The sequence below is a fragment of the Gymnogyps californianus genome, chromosome 8 (genome assembly GCF_018139145.2).
Source record: "Gymnogyps californianus isolate 813 chromosome 8, ASM1813914v2, whole genome shotgun sequence".
Taxonomy (NCBI): domain Eukaryota; kingdom Metazoa; phylum Chordata; class Aves; order Accipitriformes; family Cathartidae; genus Gymnogyps; species Gymnogyps californianus.
The window spans coordinates 26056221-26079982 of NC_059478.1; the positions used below are offsets into that span (position 1 = coordinate 26056221).

The window sequence follows — 23762 nt, forward strand, 5'->3', positions numbered from 1 at the left end:
CTAGAGCAGGCATCTTCACCACGTAAATTCCACTTAAGCCCTTAAAGAAATGCTTGAGTGGCCCTCCAGGTTCATCCGCTGACCACCGCAGGGGCAAAGATTTCACATTCACCCAAGAAAGCAGAAAAATCCCCCAGTCCCTCTGCTGGAGATTACAGCCGATGGCCGGAGGGCAGCGGTGGGAGAAAGAAGCAGCAAGAGGGTGGCCGGGCAGCAGTTTGTGGGACCATGCTGGCAAGCACCGAGTACCCCAGCATCCTTCCTTGTCAGCTTTCCTGCACAGCCGGACCCAAAGCAAGGGGGGGTGATGGCAGACGGAGCGCCTCTCCCCGAGACATCAGCTGCCTCCGGGAAGGTGGGGAAGCCCTGGGAAAGCAGCTTCACGCCAATGACGGGGGCTGACGCGCGGCGGGTCGGTGCTGGGAAAGCCAAGGGGCGCGCTGGAAATGGGAGACGCCTGCGGCAGCTGATTGTGCCAGTAGGATACGGCCGGTTTGCTGCCTGCGGGACTTCAAATGCTCTGCCCAAAACAACTTACTCAGATTTACTGTAAGCGGCAGCCAGGCCATCTATAGCTTGTGGTGAACATACCAGCCCCGCCTGCAGAAAGGGCCACGGGAACTAAGCTGGCCCCTTGCCCGGCAGGCTGGAGGAGAGGAGCGGGGGGGCTCTGCAGCCCTGCCTGCCTGCCCCGGCCCCCAGCCTGCGGGAACAGCGTTTCCCAGAGGTTGCTGCTGTTTGTTTGGGTGAAGGCATTGAAATTTCGTGGGCTGCTTGTTAGGGAGGCAGCGGGCGAGGAATACAAGTGGTGAAACGGGGGGTGGACTCCTGGGGATGCGTAACACACACATGCACACACATGTGCACACACACCGGACCCTGCTCATCTGCCTCTGCGCTGGCTGGAAACCCCCAGCTGGGGCCGATTCTCACCATTTCTGGGGTCCCTGTCTAACTCTGGAGCCCATGGAGCTGCACCCTCAGGCACTGGCCCTGCCAGGGCTGGGCAAGGGAGCAGGGCGTGCATGGGGGGGATATACCCCCTCCTGCCTGCAAACCTGCTTCTCTCCATAGCCACGTCCTGCTGTTCGCGGCCTGATGGCGCAGAGCCGCTTGCCACCTCATAGCCTCGAAATGCAACTGTTTGCCTTCAGTCAGAGCCCCCCCATCTGCATGCCTGACCCCTTGGGGCACACTCGCCTGGGACTGGGTGCGTGGGAGGAGGAGCTGGAGGGGGGATGCTGCCGCAGGGATGGGGTGCTGTGGCATGGCCATGGAGCTCGTTATTAGGGATGGCTAATTTTCCACTCACATTAGGGCTAGGTCACTGTGAATTTGGGGCTGCCAGCAAGGAAGGAAACCTGGCTGGCTTTTCTGACCTGTGGTCCAGCAATGGCCCCCCTTCCCCTCCTGCTCCCCCAGCATGCAGCGCTGTTGGTTTCCAAGGGGAAATTCAGGAGGTTTTTCCCCTGAGAGGGGGGCTTCGAGGGAGCCAGTGGCTGGCGGGGATGGCAGAGCACAGCTGGAGTTTCTGATGTTCAGAGACTCCACGTGGGTTCAGACAGGAGGAACCCACCGCTGCCCACGGGCATCACTGCTCAGCCCTGTGCCAGGCAGCAGCTAACAAAGTGTGGCAGAGGCAGGAGCCCTGCGCTTCAACTAGGAAAGCAACAGTCCCAAGAGGATGTATCTTCATCACCCAAAAGCTGTGGTGACCAAATCACGCTTTCTTGTTCTCCAGCAACAACCCCCATCCCAGCATGGAGCTGGTTGCAGAGTGTCCTCATGTACCTGGGGGCATTTGTGGAGCTCACCCACTGCAGGGGGCAAACGTAGGAGGTGGGCTTGAAACCTGCCTAGATGCCTTCAAGGTGCTAGGGGCACGTTTGATGTAGGATTTCAGGTGATTTCTGGAAGCTGGCGTGCAGGAGGCCAGAGCACGCCACCGGAGGGGACCCCCGCCTGCCACCCCAGCCCTATGCACATGGTCCCCACCGGGACCCCGCGGACGGAGCAGCCGATTGCCCCACAACACATCCCGAAGGGCAGCAAACCTCTTGACGGGGCTGGGACCCACTGGGGGCCGACGTCCTCCCCTGCCGGCGCAGCCGCGGGTCCTGCCGCAGCCAGGGCTGTTGTGGCCGGCCACCTCGCCGCTACCGGCTGCAGCCTGACACCCTCAGCCCAGCGCAGGTCCCAGCACCAGGTTCAGAAACACGAGGTGGATTTTCTCTTGCCAGGTGCTTTCTGCCACCCAGTGTAAGGCTCGACCGTGATGCTGTGAACATTAACCCCGGATGGAACGCTTACAGCTGCTGCCATGCCCCAGGGAGCCCCCAGCCCCCCATACTGGTTCCACTGCGACGGCACTGGGGCAGCCGGCTGTGCCAGCGGACGAAAGGCAGGGAAAGCCCCGACCGTGGCAGAAACTGTTTGAGCAGCTCAGCAAAGGCACGCAGAGGCCAGGCTGGGCGCCGCTGGCTGGCAGCCGGCTCAGCCCTGGGGCGCCCGGGGCCGTGGCCGAGCCGGGAAACCCCCGGCTGCACCCGGCTTCCGGCCTTTGTGCGAGGAGCCGGTGCCGGTGCCGGGGCGGTGGCGGCGGCGCAGTGGCCATCCGTGTCACCCTGGCCTGGGCTGTGCTGGAGGCTCGCACCCCTCCCGCACCCCGGGAGGTGCTGCCGGATGGAGAGAGACCGTGCGAGGTCTGGCCGAGGGGACTCGCCGTCCCCTCCCACGCAGCCATGCCGGGAGGGAAATTTCCAACACTGCCGGGTTCCCAGAAGTCAGGGGAGGTTTCAGCCCTGGCTCTGCTGTCTCGGCTCATGCTTCCTTCCCGGCTCAGCCTGCAAACCTGGCACTCGGGGCTTAGCGCTGGCGGCGCAGGGCGAGACCGAGGGTGGGCAGCCCTTCGGGCCAGGCCCTGCGGAGCAGAGCCGGGCTCGCGCCAGCACCGGCGGCCGCTCCAGCCCTTCTCCTGGCCCCTCTCCCAGCCGGGTTGTCTTCGCTGGCGAATTGCACCGGCGGGCTGTGGGCTGCCACAGAGTCGCTTGTGCCGGCAGCGCTGCCAGAGCTGCCGGCCGCCTGAGACGGGCCAGCTCGGTGACTATCAGCCCATGCTGTGTCCCCGTCCCCCTGCCCCAAAGCGTCCCACCAAAATCCCTTAATGGGGCACTGCGGCCCTCAGCAGTGGTGCGGGGTCACTGTGCCGTGGGGTGCCATAGGGGTGTGCTGCGGGGCCAAGGGCCGGGATTTTTGTCTCTCCCTTCCCTGGCATGGAGGCGAAGCTTCCTGCAAGGGAATACTCACAAAGGGACGGATCCTGCTTGCATGCAGCCACAGTGCTGGTGCCCACCAGCGGGCATCGGTGCCCTGGGCTCTGAGGACCGATGGGGCTGATCCAGCGCAGGTGATGGGGGACGTGGCTGCTCTGGGGTGGGGGAGTCAGGGGAGCCAGGGGACACCGGCCACGGGTGTTGGGAGCGCGGCTATATCCTGCAGCAGCCTCCCCTCCCCTCGCCCCAGCCACCCAGCGCCGGCTGCGGATGTTTTCTGTTCTTGCAAGAAATCCAGCTGAAAACAAGAGGGGCTGCGCCTGCCAGGTGGCTCCTTCAGAGCTCTCGCTTCTGCTCTGCGTTTAAGCAGCAGTGATTTTTGCTTGGAAATGTCCAAATTTTTGCTCTGCACAGGCTCTGATTTTGAAGCCACCAGCACTGAGCTCCCAGGGACCGAGGGACTCCCGGCGCCTGCCCCTCTCCTGCCTATCCTACCTGCGGGACCAGCTTGCCAGAAAAAAGTTGAGTCTGGGGCTAAAACATCCAGCCCAAACCTGATGTGCCTGGGGGGTAGCACTGACCCTGGCCCCTGCAGAGCTCCAGCACCAGCTCAGGCTTAACTCTCTCCTCTGCAGGAAGAGTTCAAGCCTTCCAGCTAAATCCGGGAAGGAGTTAGCAAGTCTTTGTGGCAGGCGGATTAGAGGCAGAGGTAAATGCTCCTGCTAAGTGTAATCTGGCTGGTTAAAAGCTCAGCTCAGCCTCTATCCCAGCATTGTCTTTGCTTCTTACAAATATAGGAGACGCTTCTGCAAACAGGGGGTTTTCCTTTTGCCTGTTTAGAGACCCAAGAGATTGGGGGGAGCCTGTGGCCCTCCTCCTCCTCCTCTCCCCAGGGTGTCATTAGGGTTTATTACCACCCCCCTGGTGCCCTCTTCTCTCCAGGATGGGTTTGGCGCTGTCAGCCTCTGATCCTGCGGGTGCAGCAGGAGGGGGATTACAGCTTGCGGGGCCACGGGTCAGGGCAGGTGAAGGCAGCAGAAGCTCCTGGTGTAGGGGAAATGGGACTGGGGGCAGAGCCAGGGCCCTCTTTCACCCCGCAAGCTGGGGGTTCGCCCCCTTCCGTGCCCTGGGGAGCCCCCCTGGAGAGGCTCCCCCCCCGGGGGGGACGGGGACTGGGAGGCTGGGGGCTCTGCTCACTGTGAAGCATATAGGAACCCAAAACAGAAATAAAAAAAATTCATAACTATAGAAAAATAGGTAACAGTTATCTGGTTCTCTCTAAAAACCCCTATTCCGGAGCTGGTGGCGCAGGAGGGTGACAGCTCCACCTGTGACCCTCCCTGCCCTGGCCATCCCACCCCATGGCAGGAGCATCCCTGGGGGCCGTGTCCCCACCGTCCCCTGCAGGTGACAGAGGACTCCCTGGGCAAGGCTAACCAGCACCCACGTGTCAGCCCCAGGAGCTCGTGGGTGCCCTGGAGAGGGTCCCTTGTCCCCAGGGCTGGAGGGTGTGCAGATGACCTCTCCCCGGGAATTATGGCTGGAGTGGAGGGCTCTCGCGGGGAGCACGAGGCAGGCAGGGATCAGGGGCTTACCAGGGATTAAGGTATTTTCCATGCATTTAAACTAGTTGTCATGAACCCAGAGCTATCTAGGAACAAGCGACCCAGAGCACAGTGCCCAGGGGACAGGGGAGAAGTGGAGGGAAAAGCTAATACTCGCCCCGGTCCCCACCCCAGGGCTTGCAGGGAGCAGGGGGAAGATGCTCACAGAGGCTTGGAAGCCCCCAAAGCCCCAGGGATGGCCTGTGGGCCCCGATTTGAGGAGAGACGAACACGTGCCGCGCAACCCCGGTGAGATGCATGCTGGTGGAGGAGAGGCTGGGGGGCTCGCGTGGAACAGCAGCAAGTCCCCAGGGGGACAGCAGGGTACCATGCCCTCTCTGGGGCCAGGACAGAGTGGTCCATCCCAGGAGGCATGAGGGCTGGGTGGCTCCAGGAGCTTGTTAACCTTAATCCTCCATTGGATTAATGCTCAGGGGAGCTGGGGACAGTGGTTAAACCTGCAGGAGTGAGCCCTCGCATTGAACGCGGCACTGCAGCGGGGTCAGGGGGGGACAGAAGGCACAGGTTAATGGCAAGGAGAGCGGCAGGCAGTCCTGTGGCCTAATCTGACATGCGGCCTCGGATTTTGTGGACATGTTCCTGGGCCCTGCCCTCCCTGTGAGCAAAGGGATGGGCAGCGTGATGGCCAGCTCCACGCTGGGGTCACGTCTGGCAACGCTGCCCGGCTCCAAGAGGCTGCTGCTGGGTCTGGCTCTGCAGGGCCACTGTGGGCTGAACCCCTTAGGATCAGAGCAGCCTGGAGGTGCCAGCCCAAGTTGGAAACTGTCTGCTCTTGGAAGGATGCTCTTCTGGGGGAATGCCTGCCTGGGATGAAGTCTCTGGGATGAAATCCCTCTCTCGGGCTGAGCAGGCTTCCCTGGGGCTGAGCTTTCAGCCTGGCTCAGAGGAGCAGTGTGAGGATGCTCAGGGATGCTGAGACAGCTCCTACCTATGCAGACCCCAGGCTGACCCCAGACCCCAGCAGAGGACCCCCTAGCTCATGGCATTAGGAGCCATCCCCCTCTGCAGTCACTGGCCATGCTGTGGGGCTTGCAAGCCCACGCAGGGGCAGAGCAGCCCGGCTGGCATCCCTGCAGATGGGGCCACCCGTCCTCAGAGCAGCCCCAGCCCTAGCTCCCCCCGCAAAGCAGGTACCAAGAGCCCCAGGCGACCCCCTGTAACAGCCCATCCCAGCCTGCCGGGGACCCCCCGCTGGGTCCCCAGCCCCAGCTGAGCTGCAAATGCCACATGGATGCCCTTAGAGGAGGTTCCCATCCCTTGGCAGCATGGGTGCAGCTCCCTCCTGGGCATCCCCTGGTCCGAGCTGTTTTGCCGGGCAGCTGGCTTTGGCACGAAGGTGCCACTGAGTTACACCAGTGTCCCCTGGACCCCGAGCACCGATTATACCTCTTTCACTCCTCCGCAGGCTTGGCCCCTTGTGGGAATCCCCTGCCCTGCGCCTAATCCAGCCCATGGCTCCATGCTCTGGGGCTGGCACCACCCAAACCTGCCGCCTGTCCCAGAGAGATGCCACAGGACATCATTGTCACCCATCCCGACGTGGCCAGTGTCACCTTGGGTGCCTCCCTGGCGGGGCAGGGGTGGCCTTGCAGGGGCTGCGGGTGCCATGTGCCTGTCCCCTGGGGCAGCGAGGCAGGATGGGATGTGCTGTCCTAAGTGGCATCTTAACTACATCTGATCCAGCCTTGCAAAGCCACAGCGCCTTCAATTCCCTTAGCACTCCAAATCTGCTACTGTGCATCTAAGCGGATTATTTTAAATACCCCATGATGGACTGCTCCTTTGTAATATAATCCAGCCTCGTGTGTCCCATTCCCCTCCTATTTGCTGTGATTTAGCTGCAGCTGTGACAGCTAGAAACCTCCTCAGCCCCCTCTGCTCCCTAGGAAACGTCCCTCATACCAGCCCCTTCCCCAAATCCTGCTCTGCCCTGTGCGGCCGGATCCTGGGGCTGCTCCCGCTGCCTTCCACGCACCCTTAGCGTGCAGCCTTTCACGTCTTGGGGTGAGCGGTGGCCGTGGGATGTGCTGCCCCAGAGCTGCTTCATCTGCACCCAGAGCTGAGCCCCTGCACCAGCATTGCCCCCACCCGCATCTCAGGGCCAGATCCTGCCTCAGCTGCTTTCACCCAGAGAGGGGCCATGCAGGAGCCCTTTTGGGTGGGTTTTACCAGTTTTCAGGCCTCTTGCTCGAGCTGACTGGCTCTGACACCTCAGCCCTGCCATGAAGTCAGCCAAGCGAGAAAGCATCCTGCCTCCTGCTCCCGCTGGAGAGGGGGGGTTTGGGGAGGGCGGGGGCCAGCACCGAGCCCACCCAGCCCCGCTCTCGGCAACAGCAAAGAAGCCGCTGCTTTTCCAAGCGCTTCCCTTCGGGGCTTGTCTGATTAATGAGGGCTTGTTATTTCCAAACTGTTTGAAATCGTGTTTATTTTATCTGCTGCCGGATTCCTCTGACTCAGGGCTCATCGTTAACTGCCAAAGATGAGTGACAGATCCCGCTAATTACAGCTAATGATGGCCTTAAAGGATCTTTGCGCGCACACGTGTGTTTGTGTGCACACATGCCAAGGGCCATTTATAATTTAAAGTGGGGAGAGTCGTTAGCATAAACCATGCCCGGATTAATTGCAGAGAGCAGCCTCTCCAGGGAGGATGCTCACCGAGAGGTTGTGGTTTCAAGCGCTGGATGCTGAGGATGGTACAGGCTGCCCGGGCAGCGGCAACGTGGTTCCAAGCCGGGTGTCAGCCTCGGGGACACCAAATCAAAGCCACCACATAGGAAATGTTTGGCGCAGAGCCACCGAGCCGCTGGCGGGGACCAGGGGACCCCAACATGTGGCACAGGCGCAACTGGCTCAGAGCCGTGCGGGGCCATGGGAGCTGACATCCACCCCCTGGCAGAGCTCTGCAGGGTGTTCTCCAGCTGGGAGGAGCGCCATGCCCAAGAGACCCAGTTCTCCCCCAGCTTCCGTGGGAACAGGCAGTGGGAGCACTGGGAGACGCTTTTTATGGCCTCCCTGAGGACAAAGTAGCTGCAGGAGCACAACCCCTTACTAAACACCAGAGACCTCACCTGGGGGGCTGGGGTTAGCAGTGCCCCCCGCTTGGGGAGAGCTCTCCCTGCTTTAGACCCTGGGCGATCCAGCCCTGGCGTTGACTTCTTTGCTTGTACCTTTCTCCCCAGGAGGGAAAGAGGGAGGGTGGAGAGGACGAGGCTTTCCCCATCCCTGGGCTGGAGGACGTGGCATGAGACGCAGTGGCTGCAGGAGCTCACGGCCACCACCCCGGCGAGGGGACAGGCAGGTGGCAGCTCAGCCAGAGCGGGCATGTCCCACAGAAGGGCTGACCAGGGGACTCCCATGACTGGCACAGCTTGGTTTGTTCCAAGCCCTTCCCTAAACCAGCTCTCCACTTGCCTGGGCTGACTTTCCCCCACCCCTGCAAAGAGGGTGCACAGGGACAGACCCATGTGTCCCCCAGCTCCATCTCCTCGCCCTTCCCCTCCTCGGGGGTCCGAGTGATGCCCTCACCCCTCTCCCAGGCCTGCCAATGCAGGCCATGGAAGAGGCATCCAGAAGGAAACCAAAAGCTGTTCCAGATGGCAAAAGGCTCAGCAGAGCAGAACAACTACTCCCCAGCCCTTATCTTTCTGCAAACCAAATCCACCCTTCTTGGAAAAAAGTAATTCAAGCTCCTCGGTCTTCCTCGGAGCTGGCGAGCGGGAAGAGCGAAGTGCCGGCGCCGGCTCCCTGGGGAGGGGAAGCGCCGTCCTGCAAAGTGCTTCTATATTGGTCTCTGCTACGAGAAGGTCTAAATTGGAAGTGATGGCAGCAGCAAGCGTCGGGATGCCGAGATGGACTCTGGGGCCAGCGTGAAGGGATTTCAGGGGCTGGATGTGCTCGGCATGGGGGGACGCCTGCCAGTGCAGGACACTGCGGTTCTAATCCCACTAAAAGCTGGGAGGAAACGACTTGGACGAGGACTTTTGGCTTCCTCACTGAAAAGACCACATTCAGGTCAAGCCTGATGGCTCGTGAATTTGTCTTGGATCTTTTGAATTGTTCTGGACCCCAAAACACTCGGGTTTCTCTTTCTGAAACACTCCAGATGTTTCAATTTCAGGCTTTTGCAGAAACAGCTGTCGGAGGCTGTGGAGCAGAGCTCCCCTCAGAAATGTGCAGCCACTCGATGGTTACAAACGCTCCCAAAACGGCCCAGCAAGGCTGTTTGGGCAGGGCCAGCTCGGGCTGGTGCTTTTTCAATTACCAAAACCCTGTCACTGGGGGTTCCAGTCCTCCAAACCCTGTTCACACAGGGGTCCTGGGGGCTTCTGCTCTCCGGACCCCACTCTTTCCCCTGGGGTGGCTTCCTTTGCTGTCGTTCCCTGCCAGCACCTTGCAAAGCCTTCTCCAGGCCACCTTCCCCATAGCTTTAAATCCCAATGTAGCAGGGTTGGGAGGCGACAGGAGAGATGCTCTGGAGAAGCCATGGGCTGGGAACAGGAGGCACCGGCGTTGGAGCGAGAGCAGTGCCAGCAATGCTGGGCGCCTGCTTCAGCGGGCTTGGCACCGTCTTGCTGCGGACCGAGAGCTCCAGCGGCGTTGGTGACCTTGGGGACATCAGTCTGGGCAGTCCATGTCTGTGGTAGATGGAACCGCGCAGCCCGTGGGAAATGGGTGGCTTTGAGGACCCGGGGTGACTTTGGGGTGTGCAGAGCTGAACGGTCTCTCCCAAGCCCAGGTGAGATGTTTTTCCCTCTGTGCCACGGCCCGGGAGGGTCAGAGCCATCTGAGATGTGGGGTGCACGACAGGACAGGCCACCACGAGGTCCTGGGTCTGGGCACTATGCTGCAAGCTGCTTGCTCAGCGGCACGCTGAGCCCTCCCCAAATAACCCCTGTGATCGCTGTCACCCAGCAAAAGAGCCCGATTGCAAAGAAAACAGGGAAGCAGCTGAAAAAATAAAGGCGCTGCCATGGCACTGTGCATGCCAGGTCGGAAATTTGGGATGGTGCCGAAGCACAGCCCCGGATGCTCCTCCTGCCCCAGGGCATGAAGGGCCAATGCAGGATGGAGAAATTAGGGGTGCCAGAGGCTAGCGGGAGGGCACCCTGCCGACAGCACTGGGGATGGGCAGCCAGGACTCGTGGGCCCTCCAGGTACTTGGGAAGAGCTGAGGATGCTCAGCAAGGATGCTGCAGCCATGTCTGTGTGGCGTGAGGTCGAATGGTCTAGCCCCAGCCCCGTGTCTCCTGGGGATGATGTGGTGCCAGGCTGCTCGGTGAGATGCCAGCCTCTGTGGGTACCCCAGCACCTTCACCGCCTGCACTCCTCCCTAAATGCCAGAAATATCCAAAAGATGGAGAAATCTGCTCAGCGACCCCAAAGCATGGCCACGAGCTCCCAGAGACTTGGCACAGGCCCTGAGCCCTGGCCATAGGGCTGTAACTCTTTCAGCTGAAGGAAAGGATGAACGGAGATGAACTGGGCAGACACAGCTTTGCTGGGAGAACTGGAAGGTCACCGAGCCTTGAGGTCAGGATAAGAGGCAATGCCAGTGCCTGCCTCCCAACCCTGCGTGTACTACTGCCAGAGACTGAGAACACCAAACTCATTGCACCTCTGCCCTGGGCCTCTGGTTATCTCCAGCATCAGCCGGCCTGGGGGCAGGAGCCGGTCACGGCACAGCTCCGTGCCCCTGGCCCTGCCGGTGCAGGCAGGGTGTGGGTGGAGGTGTGGGTGGAGGCAGCGGTCCCTGCCCTATCTGGCAGCCTCTGGGATTAGCTGTGCGGCATCTGGAGCAGCTCTAGCAGTAGCTGGGTAGGAACAGATACAGCCAGATAAGGCAACCTGAACTCTGGGGACAGCGAGCCAGCTTCGTTAATCCCTGCACATCCAGGCGCTGATGAAGACGCTATCGTCCCCTTTCCCTCCCCAGCAGCTCGTGTGTGGCCATCAGTCCTGACTCACACAAGGACAAAACCTGCTGCTTGCATGGGTGGTCCCTCTCTCCTGGAGCTGCTAAGTGGCTCCCGTGTCCCCCTGGGGACGCTGCTGGTACAGGGACCCAGCCGGTGCAGGGACGCACAGCCTGCATGGGGACAGAGCTGGTACAGGCATCCACAGCCAATGTGGGGCCCCGCAGCCAGTACAGAGAGCTAATGATAGGGACATGCAGCCAGGATGGAGACAGCCGACAGTATGGGGACAGGCAGCCAGGGTGGGGACCCAGGTGGTAGAGGCACACGCAGCCAGGATGGGGACTCTGCCAGTCCAGGGGCACAATGCAAGGGGTGATGGAGACCCATGGACAGTGTGGGGACATGCAGCCAGGACAGGGACCCAGCTGGCATGGGGACACATGCAGGGGGACTCCATAGAGCCCTGGGGGCACAGTGATGCTGCGGGGCAGAGGATGACCAGCGGTACCGCCCACCCCTCTGATGGCCTGGGCCCCATCCCCATCCCCACATCTCTCCCCAGGCTCTAGCTCTCCGGCTGCGGCAGGCAGGAAGGTCCAGCACTGTGCGGGCACATCGAGGGAGAGAAGCACCACCAGGTCCCTGCCCGCATCCCCATCGCTGGCATGCCGCGGGCTGCTCGGGGATGGGTGCAGCGCGGCACTCCCCATCCCGTTAGCTCCGGCATGGAAGTGCCTGCCGCAGCAGCAGCTGGGCCTGGCCACAATCTCCACTTCCAGGTAAACAGATGAGGCAAGCGGCTCGCCTTCCCTCCCTGCCCGGCAGCCCTGGCCGCACAGACCCACCATTCAGCCCCGCCGCCCCACACAAACCCCCAGTGTTCGGGAGAGGGCTCGCGCTCCCCGGGGGGCACTGGGGGGACACGCCGCAGCCGGGCGGTTGAAACCCAGCCAGGCTGGAGCGGGGCCAGTGGGTGCAGAAAGAGTCACTGTGTTTTGGCCGGCTCCTGCTGTGCCAGGGCAGGGGCAGAAAGGGCCCCTTGTGTGCGTGGGACCCAGGGGGTGCCCCTGCGGCTCGGCTGCATCCAGGGTCCCACGAGGCTGTGGCAGTGGTCACTGGTGGGTCTGTGGGGTGGCAGTGAGGAGGCGGGGGTGGGAGCCCGAAGGGGTGAGGGGATCAGAGGTGGCAGGCGGGGGAGCTCAGCCAGCGCACCGGCGTACACAACGCTGCTGCTGCCCTGCTGCCATGCAAAAGATTTGCAACCCCAGGCTACGGGAGACAAAAGCAGTGGCAGGGTTTGACCAGGGACACACTCAAGTGGTGGCAGAGGCAGGAGCAGGAGGCGGCCTTCCCTGGGCGTCACCCTGCGAGCATCCTCCCCAGCCAGTGGGAAGGGTGGGCATGCTCCTGGCACGTTCACCCTGTGCTTCCGCACGGCCTCCGCCAGCACAGACGGCAGGTCACCCACTGGAAGCGTGCTTGTGGCACTTCTCAACAGGACCAAGTCAGACACTTGCAAGGATGAGAGAGGAGGGTGCCAGCTCCTGCTCCCCAGGGCTCTTCTCCCCCTCCAACCCCCTGACCCTCTCCCCAGGCTTTCCTTTGCACTGCCGGGGCTGTCTGTCCTGCAGCACAGCCTGGGGTGCTGTGGCCACAGCAGGGCTCAGAGGGCTGTCCATCCCTCTGGGGAGCCTGGCACTGAGCTGCGCACATCCCTGCCTCAGCCACGAGCATCCCTGCAGGGGCCAGGCTGAAGGGGAGAGGGGAAAGCAGGAGGCAGAGCCGTGATGCTCCAGCATCCCAGCTGCTCCTCCTGCTGCCTCCATCATCCACAAGCAGCCATCAGTGCCTTTGCTGGGGACAATGTCCCGTCTTCCATGCCTGGCACCTTCCTCCCTTGCTTCTCCCCTGAGAATGTGGCTTTCTTTCCTGAGGAGCACAGGGAAAGCATTTTCCACCACAGCAGATGAAAATGGATTCGCAATCCAATTTTACCCTGGTACCACTTCAGTGATTTTGATGGAGCCGCTCTGGATGGGTGCCGGTTTGAGCCAGAGGACAGCTGTCGCAGCTTCATAGACCAGGGGTTTCTTATCTGTGTCACCTTTGATTACTGTAATTGAAATCCTGCTCTGATCTGAGCCGTGCCCGAACATTTCTGCTGCCTGTGCGGCTCTCAGCTCGAATGGCAAAATGACGTTAATAGATTTTAAAGCCAGGCAAGGCCTGCGAGAGCATTTCTGCCTGACCTCCCGGATAGCAGCTGACAGTCACCGCTTACCCTGGTCCCGCGCTCACCCGCTGGCATGGCCCTGCCATCCCCCCATGACTCATTTTCCCTCCTGGAAGCACAAATCCTGCCTTTCCCCAGAGCTGCTCATGTATGTGTGCTGGGCAGCCTGCCTCCTCCCACCCCTTCGGAGCAGAGCCGGGATGCTCTCAGGGGAGGCAGGGTCCAGGGGTGCCAGTGGGATCACGGAGGGATGCGCCATCCTTTAGCGCTCCTGCTCCAGCATGAAATCCCCTGTGGGCAGCATTGCCCTTTTCTGGCATCTCCTGACCAAAAGGGCAGTGGGGCAGCATGCTGCTGCCTGTCCGCTGCCAGGCAGGCTGCAGGGGACGGAAATGCCGCCGCGCAGGAGAGGATGCTCCTGGCTTTAGTGCCGCGCTGGAAAACCGGCTGTGGCGTGTGGTGTGACTGGCACTTTGTCACCCTCCCCATCTTCTTTTGTGAAGCTGCTGGTGCTGTTTAGCCGGAGTCACTGCAGCAGAAAGAGTGACTCCAGCCCAGACAGTGTCTGAGGGCAGGAGGCGAGAGGACACGTGCGCTGGCATGCACGCTCCTGCAGTTTGGCTCGGTGAGCAGCCGGCACAAGGAGCGAGCCAGCCCTGGCTGAGCTGTGACAGCCAAGCCGGTCGCTCTGTCTGGGATGGGGAGGGTTTGCTCAGCCAGCCTGGTCCCCAGGAGCTGCCCTCCGGAGCAGGCAGGGGCGTCTCAGGTGCAAAGCCCTGTCTGGAGAGCCCTGCAAACCCCGAGGGCCAAACCCTGGCCACGCCAGACAACCTTCCTTAACCCCCCGGGTTTTCTGGGTGGCAGCTTTTGTGGCCATACAGCCGAGAGCTGGCCGGCACGTGCTGGCACAGCAGCCTGGGCTTGCACCAGCAAGGATCTGACGGAGCCATCCCAAAACTTCATATGCCGGCAAAAAGAAAGGAAGGCTGCCCAGGTGGCAGGGCAGCCCCAGCGCCCCGCCGCCGGCACGCACGGAGGCTCCCTCCGAATCCCGGCCGGCCGAGTGGCAGCGTTTCCCCTCTGGCAGTGAAACCCCTGGCGGGTCATGGGCCGGTGGCACACACAATGCTTGGGGTTATCCAGCCCGTTATCAGCTCTGGCCATGCGGTGCGGGGAGGAAAAGGGTTTCAATCCCAGCTGAGCCGTGTTTCCGTCAGGAGCCGTTCTCCCTGTCACGGGGGAGGGCTGGACCATGCCATGCTTTCAACACCGGGACTGGTGGAGCAGGGCTGTGGCTGCCATGGGGAGAGAGGGACCGCAGGGATGTCACCCCGTATCCCCATGGCATTGCCAGGGTCCTTCCTCGTGCCAGGGAAGCTGCCAGTCTCCGAGCAATGCAGTTGCTCCTGCCCCAGCTTTGCCCGGCAGCGCTGTGCCGTGGCCTGGGCCTGGCCACCTGCAGAGCTTGGGGATGGGAAGGGGCCAGAGCTGGTGACCCCCAGGAAAGGGGCTGCCACCGGGGCGTGCGGCAGAGGTCTGGGCTGGCTGAAACATCCCTTGCTGGGTGTCACTGCTCCCCACCCCAGGGAGGCATCCCGGAGCCCTGGCATGCTGGGAAAATGCCTGCCTGGAGCAGTACAGGCAACCGGAGAAACCCCACTGGCAAAGGCCACCTCTGCCAGCCAGGAGGGGAAACTGAGGCACGAGGAGATGCTGAGGGAGGCCTCCTGCCCCCTTGTCCCTAGGCTGCCGTGGGACATCCTTCCCGGGGCTACCCCAGTCGCTTAAAGCCAGCTGGAGGAAGGGGACTGCGGCACAGTGTCACTCCTAGTTCCTCAGCCCAAAATCACGAGGTGGGGGTACGCCCCAGCCCCTGCTCCTCCAAGCCCTCCCAGCAGTGAGCACGGGGCAGGCCGGGGAGCCGGCAGAGGCACCGGCAAAGTCTGGGCTTGCCGCGATGCTGCAATCCCCTCCTGTTCTATGATTAATTGAACACAGGCTAAAATTAGCTGCGGAGGCAGCACCCCTGGGGTCTCCCAGCAGCATCCCACTGCCCGCCGGCTGCCTGCAAGTGGGTCAGGCAGCAGCTGCCTCCCAGCTGGGTGCCCTAGGTGCTTTGGGGACCCCCATCCTCTGCTGCGGGTGGAAGCATCGCTCCCTGCTCCATGGCACGGCTCTGCACCTCTCGCCTCCCTGCTGCTGCCCATCTTGGAGGCTTTTCCCTCTCCAGATTCACCAGGCTGGGCTGCATTACGGCCAGAGCAGCTGGGGAGGCGCAAGGCCACCTTCTGGGATGGCAGGAGTGTGGATCCCTGTCATGTCCCTCCCCGTGCCTTCAGGGATCTATTATTTTTAGCTGCTCTCCCTATCTCACGTTGCTAGCTAGGCTCTGGCTCTCTTTTCTTTCCCCCACTACTTCCCCAGTGTTAATTTGTTTTCTCTGTATTATTTGCAGATTAGGGGAGGCAGAACCAGGTGTCTCGGCACAGGGGACCACTCGGCCATGGCGTCCCCATGCTGCCCTCCACCCAGGGGTTTTTGGTTGGATTTTTTCCTGGCTATGTTTAACTCCCCTCGGCTCCCCATCGGCAGCCCCAAGGGGATGAAACACCAAGGGGTAACGCAAACCGGAGGCATCCTGGGGCCGATGTGCCAGGCCAAGCGGCAGGATGCTCCCGGCTGTGCTGGGATGCTCCCGCACAGGCAGGGCAGCGCCTGGACACAATCCCCAGCATCTTGGGCAGGCGGGGGTCTACACCCCCTGGGCCGGCCCCTCCTGGCAAGCCCTCTGCTCCCTCCTGAACCCCTGCACATCCGAGTCTGCAACCTCCACCATGACACACTGACACACAAGCCAGGGAGAGTGAGAGGACGGGCTTTTCCCTTGGATTCAGAAGAAAGCAAACAGGAAAAAAGTTCATTAAAAACTTCAAAGCCAGATACTTCTAATTTGGTTTAACGTAGCAGTCCTGCTCAGTGGCGATGCTGTCACAGAGGTGCCTCCCTGGGGCCTGGGCTGGGAAGTGCCCAGCGTGTCACATCGCAAGATGTCACGGGATGTCACCCGCGACCAGCACCACTGCAGCCCTGTGGCCTCCATCCCTGCTGAGCACTGGGGTGTGGGGTGCCATGGTGCTGGGCTCAGGGCTGGGCGTCTGGGGACCAACTTCCCCAGGGACCGGATTTTGGAGCTGCTGGGAGAGTGCCTCCATGGGGAGGCCCTGCCTCAGTTTCCCCATGGCATGGGGCTGCCAAACCTGCTCTTTGGGAAGGTGTTTTCAAGGCACTTGGGCTGGGTGCTGGAGCCCGATCCCCACCCGCTGGCATTATACCACTGCCCCACATAAAGTGGGGCAGGACTGGGGGTCCTGGAGGAGCAGGGAGTGCCTGCCTCAGCAGGGTCCAGCAAAACAGCGGCCCCCGTCCTGGGGTGAGGAGGGGACACTGGCACCACTGCTCCTGTCCCCTCCAGCCACTGCTCTGAAGGAGGAAGGGGACATCTCCCTTGCCTGATTCTCACTTTTCCCCAAAAGGAGCCGAAATCCTCTCATTTTCTCCAGAAACCTATGCCACAGGACAGCAATGCTCCTGCCCCAGCGCTCTGCCGCCTTTCCCTGCCTCCTGCCCCCGCTTTCGGGTTTTTTTTGGTGGTGGTGTTTTTTTTTTTTCCAGAAGTCTGTGCTGCATGGTGAGTAAAGGCATCCTGCTGTCTGAGGGCTAACGGCTTGCTGGAGAGATAATAAAGCAAAGAGGAGTAAATTAAAGTGGCTATAAATAGCACCAGGAGAGGAAAAGGAGATGAAGTCATCTTCCTTCAGCTGAGCTGGTATTTGCATCACTTCTTCCCTTCGCCTTCCCCTGCCCCCTCACCCTGCTCAGGAAACGGCCTCCCTGGGGCTCTGGGGTCCTGCTGTGGGCTCTGTGTGCCCCCCCCCAGGTCCCCATGGGGCTGGGGAACGTCCCTGTGCCCCTGGGCTGGGGGTTGCTGCCCAGCACTGGGGGCTTGCTGGAGAGCACAGCAAGGTGGCCTAGATGTGGTCACTCAGCCCAGGCTCTACCCCAGCTTTGCTACTGATCCATGGCCTTGCCCCGTGCAAACCAGTGCATGGCCCCATGCAAACCAGTGCCTCCAGCATGACCCCAATGCTGCATCCGCCGGTCACCAGGAACAGCGTTCAGGAGCCATCATGGACCCACCCCGTGCCATTCCCCTTCGCAGCCTATCCATGGGCGGCTGCAGAAACCCCCAGGAGCAGTGCCTGTGGGAAGGGATGCCGCAAACTCAACAACAGTGAATCTGCCCAAGGAAGCCCCTCCAGGAACCAGATTTCATAATTTACATTTTTATTCTTGATGATTTTCACATCCAAGCCTCCACTATCAGCCCCAGGACACATGGGAAAGGAGGGACCCCGACCCTGCAGGAGCCTCCCTGGGGTTAGCAGCCAGCTTTGGACCTCACCCAAAACATGACCCTCGCTGCCAAGGCGGCCACTGTGCCTGCAGCCCCCGAGTGGCCCCCAAAACCCCCCAACTGCCCCAAAACCCCCCAGCCGCTTGCTCGCACGAGGTATATTTACGCCTGAGTCAGAATGAGGTCACACCGCGGTTTCCTCCGTGTCAGCTACCGAATCCTATTCCTGTGCTATGTGCACACACCCGCCGTGTTATTGCAGAGTATTTATAGCTATTTTACATGTATAATTATAAAACCACAACTCCACACATGCACGAAAATAATCACGGTGCCGGGACACAGGGAGCAGGGCCAGGGCGATGGGAGTGGGGCCGGGGCACGGACCCCACTGCTAATAATAATTCTTTGCACTTTATATATAGCCCCTTTCATCCGCAGCTCTCAAAAACGCTTTGCAGGCATTTAATTAAGCTTCCCAACATCCTAATGTGATGACAGCCAAGTAATAATATCCTCGCTTCTAGGTATGAAGAGAGGGGAGGTGGCAGGACTTGTCCGAAGTCCCACAGCGAAGCAGCCCATGGGGCAGCAAGCCCAGATGCCCCGTGCCCTGCCCCACACTTGTGGGGTGCCCACATGGGGACATGCCCATAGGGGAGATTTTGACCCAGAAAGGGATGAGGACCCCAGGATCCTGCCCAGTCCCTCTGCTCAGTTTGAGGTGGGGGCAACCGGTGACAGCACAGGATCCGGGGACGGCAGTGGGGACCCTGGGGACCGTCAGGCTGCAGCTGCCCGACATCTGGATCAGCAGGTGGAAGAGACATACGGATCTCGACAAACTCATGGGTGAGAGCTCGGGGGAGAGCAATAAATAAGATGACAGGTCTGAAAGGGCTGATTTACGAGGAATATTAAGAGTTGTAATCCTGCCTGGCCCAGCCACCCCCCAGGGAGGCAGGGTGATGACAAGGACCCAGACGCATCACAAGGAGACAGGATTCACTGGGGTCAACGCTGACGTATCTCCAAGCAGGAGGGCTGGAAGCAGTTGTGCCTCCCAGGGGTCTGGGCAGCTTGGTGCAGGGACACAGCCGGATCTCGGTGGCTGCCTGGAGATGGGATCCCACGGGAATGGGTCCCTGTGGTCCTCAAGGTCTGTGGTTTGTGCTCTGCTGAGCACCCTCTCTCCCTACCACGTACATCCCTGCCTGGATGAACTGCTTGCCTCCCATCCTTGGAGTGTTGCAGAGGGCACAAGGAGCATGTGCTTCAGTTTTTGGGTATCGATGGGACATGAGATGCCACCAAGCAAGAGGGACATGGCAGGAGAAGGTGGCCAGCAGAGGGCTGGGGCTTCAACCACCAGAGCAGAAGTAAAAAGCAAAGAGGTGCTGGTGTTTGTAATAAAAGGGGCAGAACTGCAGTCCTGGGGGGTGCTGGGTGGGGTCATTAACACCTGCAGAAAAACACACGCTCCTGGCTCCTTTCCCATGCATGGAGAGGTGGGGGACAAGTGCCCATCCTCGTCCCCATCCTGGGGATGCCCCATGGGGGAAGAAGCAGTGTGTCAATGGACGCAGTGCGATTCTGCACACATGAAAACTAAATGCAAGTCAAGAATCATAAACCCGGATTTCATCCTGTAGCAAGCACCATCCTGCCGTTTTATGATTGTGCGGGTATTTTTTTCCTCCTAGACTGCAGCCAGATCCCTGCTCACCAAAACAAGCTCCACAGTAGCCCCCGACCGACAGCACCCACACCTACCGAGCCCCCAAAATGGGGGAGCGGGACCCACTTGCGCCACACCAGGACCAAAGAGCAGTGACACAGACATTAAGCAAGAAAACAGCTGCAAACCTTCTGAGGGGCTGCAAAGAAATGCCCCCAAACCAGTCTCTCTGAGGAGAAAGGAGGGAGGGAAATGGGAACAGCGTGCCTGGCCAGGGAGCCAGCACAGCCCGGGCACCGCCACAGAGATGTGGGCACCTTCCCATCACCGCACCAGCCACCGAAACCGCCCCGCGACCTGCTGCTATCGCCTCCCCGAATTTCACTCCTGCTGCCCCCCCTCTGCCGCCAGCCGGGCATCTCTTACCAGGGGCTGCCGGCACCTCCGCCGCCTCGCTGGCCATGATGAGGGACTCGAGAATCCTTGCGTGGAGTTCAGGACTCGCCTCGGTGCTGTGGGGAGAAGGGGGGATCCATGAGGGTGCCAGCAGGTCAGCCCCCCCGGAGACCCCCACATCCCTGGGAAAGGACCCAGCCACCCTGAGGGATTTCTTGTGGGGCTGGTGTGATGCTGCGAATCCCAGTCCCATGTGTGACACCATGCCTGGTCACCGTGGGAATGGGTGTGATGTCAGAGCATCACAGTTGGGATGGGGGCTCCCAGCTCCGGCCTCCCCCTTCGGAAAACGCTGGGGCTGAGCCGCTGGTGGGCTGTTATCCAGCAAAACCAGCGTGGTTAGGGGCCAGCGTGCCCGTGCCTGGCTACGGGCACCCTTCTCTCATCCACCCCGTCCCCTGCATGCCAGGGGCACCTCACCTGGCTGCCGCGGGGCGGAGAAGCAGCTCCCCGAAGAGCTCCCCGAGGAGCCGGGGTGAGAGGTGGCTCCTGCGGGCATCCTGGCAGAGGCGGCAGAAGTGGTGGGCGAGCTGGCGCAGGAGCAGCGCCTGGGGCTGCGGCAGGGCCGGGGGGGCCAGCAGGGCTCTGGCTCGCTGGCCACACTCCTCCAGGCCCGGGGTCTCTGCAGCAGAGGGGAAACAGTGGGGAAGAAATGTCAGTTTGGGAGGCTGGGGCGTCCCCTTGTCTCTCACAGGAGCCTGGCACCCACCAGCACACATGGCATGAGCTGTGGCACGTCTCTACTCCCCACAGAGCCTCAAAAAAACCTGACCTCAACCTCTCCTCCAAAACCCATGACTGTTTCTTTGCAGCCCATCCCTTCCCGCAGACAGGCTGTGGGACATGTGGGTACCCAGGGAGCGCAGGGCACGCAGAGGTGCTGCCCTGGGGGTCTCAGCTGCCTCTTGCTGGAGGCTGCCAGCCTCATTTACCCACTCACACCACCCCAGATCAGATTGTAGGGTGACATGAGCACGTTCCCCCTCTCAGCACAGCCAGGGAGGGAGCATGGGGGACTGAGCTGCTCACCTGGCAGGGGCTGCACCTCAACACCCCTCACTGCTGCTCCAACGGAGAACAGCGACAGCCCTGCCCTGCAAAGCCATGGAAAAGGCAGAGCAAAACAGAGGGGGGAAACAGGCACCAGCTGGAAGACCTGCCGAATTTAAAGGCTCAGCCCTCCCCTGCAGAAACAGCAAGCTGGGAGGGAAAAGGCTTTTTAGGAGAAAAAAAAGCTGCACTTGGGCTGAGAGCTACAGGCATGGCTGCAGCGAGGTCCCTGCAGCCCTCCCAGTGTGGCCTCTCTTGCGCCCCGAAATGCAGCATCAGGGAGGGCTGATTGGGGGGCAACTACTTCCAGCGATGCTTGAATTGCCTATTTGAATACAAGCAGGCACCTAATGGTGTTGCACATCATGGCGGTGCTGCCAGGACCCCCGCCGTGCGTACTTTGAGCCGCCCCACAGCCTCGCAGTGTTCCCACCAGCATCCCCCTGTGTCCCCGATGCCCTCTGACAGCCTTGGCCAGGGCTCCCCGGTCTTGTGAGCTGTGAGCTCAGTGGCCTGGGACCACGGTCCTGCCCCGGGCACGAGAAACAGCAGCTCTTCAGCCATCCTCCATCCCCGCCTTGGCCCGTCCCTTTCATCTGCGGGGAACAGGGAGGTCCCCAGGGCTGTGTTGCTCTCAGCTGGCTTCAAAGCCTGGCTTGGCCGGGGGCTGACTCAGCTCCCCACGGCTCTTTGCACCAGGGCTGAGGCTTGGCTGATGTCCAGCCAGCTCCCGGCATCCATCCTCGGGGCTGGGGTGCACCGGAGCCGGAGGGGTGGCGGGTCTGGGATCCCCTCCCGAGCAGGTCTGCAACCCAGCTGGGATGGCGATGGGGTGTTTGTGTGCCCCTGTATCCAACAAGCTGCTCCCGCGGGATGTTCAGCTTCGCTCCAGGCCTCCCCTACCCCAATTGGCTGCTTTTTGCAGCTTTTTGCACCCAGGGGATGCCACAGGGGGAAGGTCCACAGCCAAAGGGGGAATTTGGGGATGTTTTCCACCTCCTTTTGCAAGGGGTCAGCTCGCCGCTTTTCCAGCCTGCAGCCTTGAGCGGGGCAGAAGGAGCCTGCTTGCAGGGCAGACTGCCAAAAACCGGCACCGTCTCCTGAAAGACTTGTATTTTTTTTTTTTTTAAAGCCCTGGAGAAATCCCCGTCAGTTTTGCCTCCATTCCTGCCCCCTCCTGCTCCTCCTCCTCCTGCACCCGTCGTGCCAGGAGCAGAGCCCGGCTCGACGCAGGCTGCAGGGGGGGGAAGGCACATCCCTTTGAAGTCGCTTAACGAGGCAACCCAGCTAATTGCTTCCTAATTGCGTTTTTATCCTTGGAAGGGAGGCAGGCTTTGATTTCTCCTCTCTCTGAGGGGTGAGGGGAAGGCAGCGTCTAGGTGCCAGTGGCCCCGGGGGTATTTCTCCTGGCTCCGTGTCTCTGCGCAGGGCACGGAGGATGGGGTGTGAGTTATCCCTCATCTTCTCTGTGTGTCCCTCCTGCCTTGCTGGAGGCCACGAAGAGCCCGTGGCCTTTTCGCACCAGGACATAGCAGGAAAAGGCCACTCTGGTCCAGTGATCTTTTGGTGCCTCTTAAGGCAGCCAAGAGCATGATCTGTCCAAGCGCTAATTTGGTTTAGGACGGGGAGGTGATGCACGGGGATGGCAGATAGTGCAGCAACCGGCAGCGAGACAAGAGCTGCTGCGAAAGGGGAAATCCTGGTTTCGAAGGTGGCGAGGGATTCAGGTCCTATCTAAGATGGTGGGCGAGGGCTTGGCGTGTGCCTAGCAATGCCTGTGGGGCCTCGGGCTGGGAGAGGCTGAGCGGCTCTGTGAGGACTCCTTTGAAATGGGTTTTGGTCCAGGCTGCCCGCTGGGATGGACCGTGGACTCTGCTGACCTGGGTACGAGCCCTGCCCTGTTTATTTGAAAAAATTCAAATAAACCCAAAACCTTGATGGTCTCGTACATTTGCACAGAGGCTGGAAAGCTTGCAGGGACCTAAAGGCACTTCCTAACGGCACTGAGCTGAAAAAGCAGAGAATTTTCTATGCCCATATAAAGCCAAGAGTTAACGAGATTACAGTAAAAAATTCCCAGGCAGCAGAGCCAAAATATTGTAATAACGCTTTCTTCTGGGGCCAGCATCACCCAGCCTTGGCAGCTGCTCATTCCAGCAGGCAGCACCTCCTCCTCCGGGCACTGCGGTGGGAGAGGGCCATGCCACAGCCAGGGCGAAGCTGCTGCTTTCCCGGAGCATTTCCCAAAAGCTGCCATGCTGCTCCAGTGCAGGGGAATGCTCTGGGCAGTCCTTCTCAGGATCTGCCCTTAGTGCAGCATCGGGCAAGGGATGGGGTCAGGAGCTGCCCTGGAGATGCTGGAGAGCCTTTCTAGGAGCTTCCCAAAGCTCCTCCAGCCTCACAAAGGTCCCAGGCACGGGGGGAGCCTGGCCGTGCTTACCTTGAGCCATGTGGACCAAGTCGCTGTAGAGGCCTGGGGGGACCAGGGGTGATGGGAGCTCCTGGAGGTACCACTTCAGGGCCTCCGCCAGCGTCTGAGCGTCATACAGGTCCATGTCCACGGCTGAGGCGTCTGCAGGGAGAGAACCAGCGGGAGCCCTTAGCCTGTGGCACTGCCCCTCTGGCATGGAGCATGGAGCTTGTCCATCCCCGCAGGCCTTCCTCTGGATATGGGTGCCGATTTCTTCGCCCATGCCCCCATCCCCTAGGTGTGGCAGCCCATGATTCCACTGCCAACCCCCCCAGCAAATATTCCTGTCCCAGTTTCCACCGACCCTGAGTTCCATGTGCCCATGGAGAGCACGAGGTAGCACCACCACTTTCTGTGCACTATACATCCAGTTCATGGAGCAGGGGCTCTCGCCATCCCACCGGGGTCCCACTGCAGGATAGCACCCATGGGATGGGCTGAGCGGCTGCCCCAGGCACTCTCCAGCCATCAGGGCCAGGCACCATGTGCCATCCCCAGCCCTGGAGGAACTGCTTGGAAAAATGCATCCATGGGACGGGGTTATGGTCCCCGGGCAATGCACGTTGCTTAAAGGCCCACGTCACCTGCAGCGAGCCCGAAACGCTGTGAACGTGCCCCAGCTGGCATCGTTTCTCCCAGCCCCGAA

The 23762-nt window shown here is 60.9% G+C and overlaps 1 protein-coding gene across 2 annotated transcripts in view; it reads right to left on the reverse strand.

Annotated features, from left to right (window-relative positions):
- The window catches only part of PIK3R3 (phosphoinositide-3-kinase regulatory subunit 3), a 77250-nt gene that overhangs the window by 38817 nt on the left and 14671 nt on the right, over positions 1–23762 (reverse strand). For both annotated transcript variants that reach the window (XM_050900622.1, XM_050900624.1), the window contains exons 5-7: positions 23087–23218; positions 20017–20218; positions 19567–19652 (exon numbers count right to left, since the gene is read on the reverse strand). In XM_050900622.1, coding sequence (XP_050756579.1) covers positions 19567–19652; positions 20017–20218; positions 23087–23218 — 420 coding nt within the window. The remainder of the gene's footprint in view (positions 1–19566; positions 19653–20016; positions 20219–23086; positions 23219–23762) is intronic.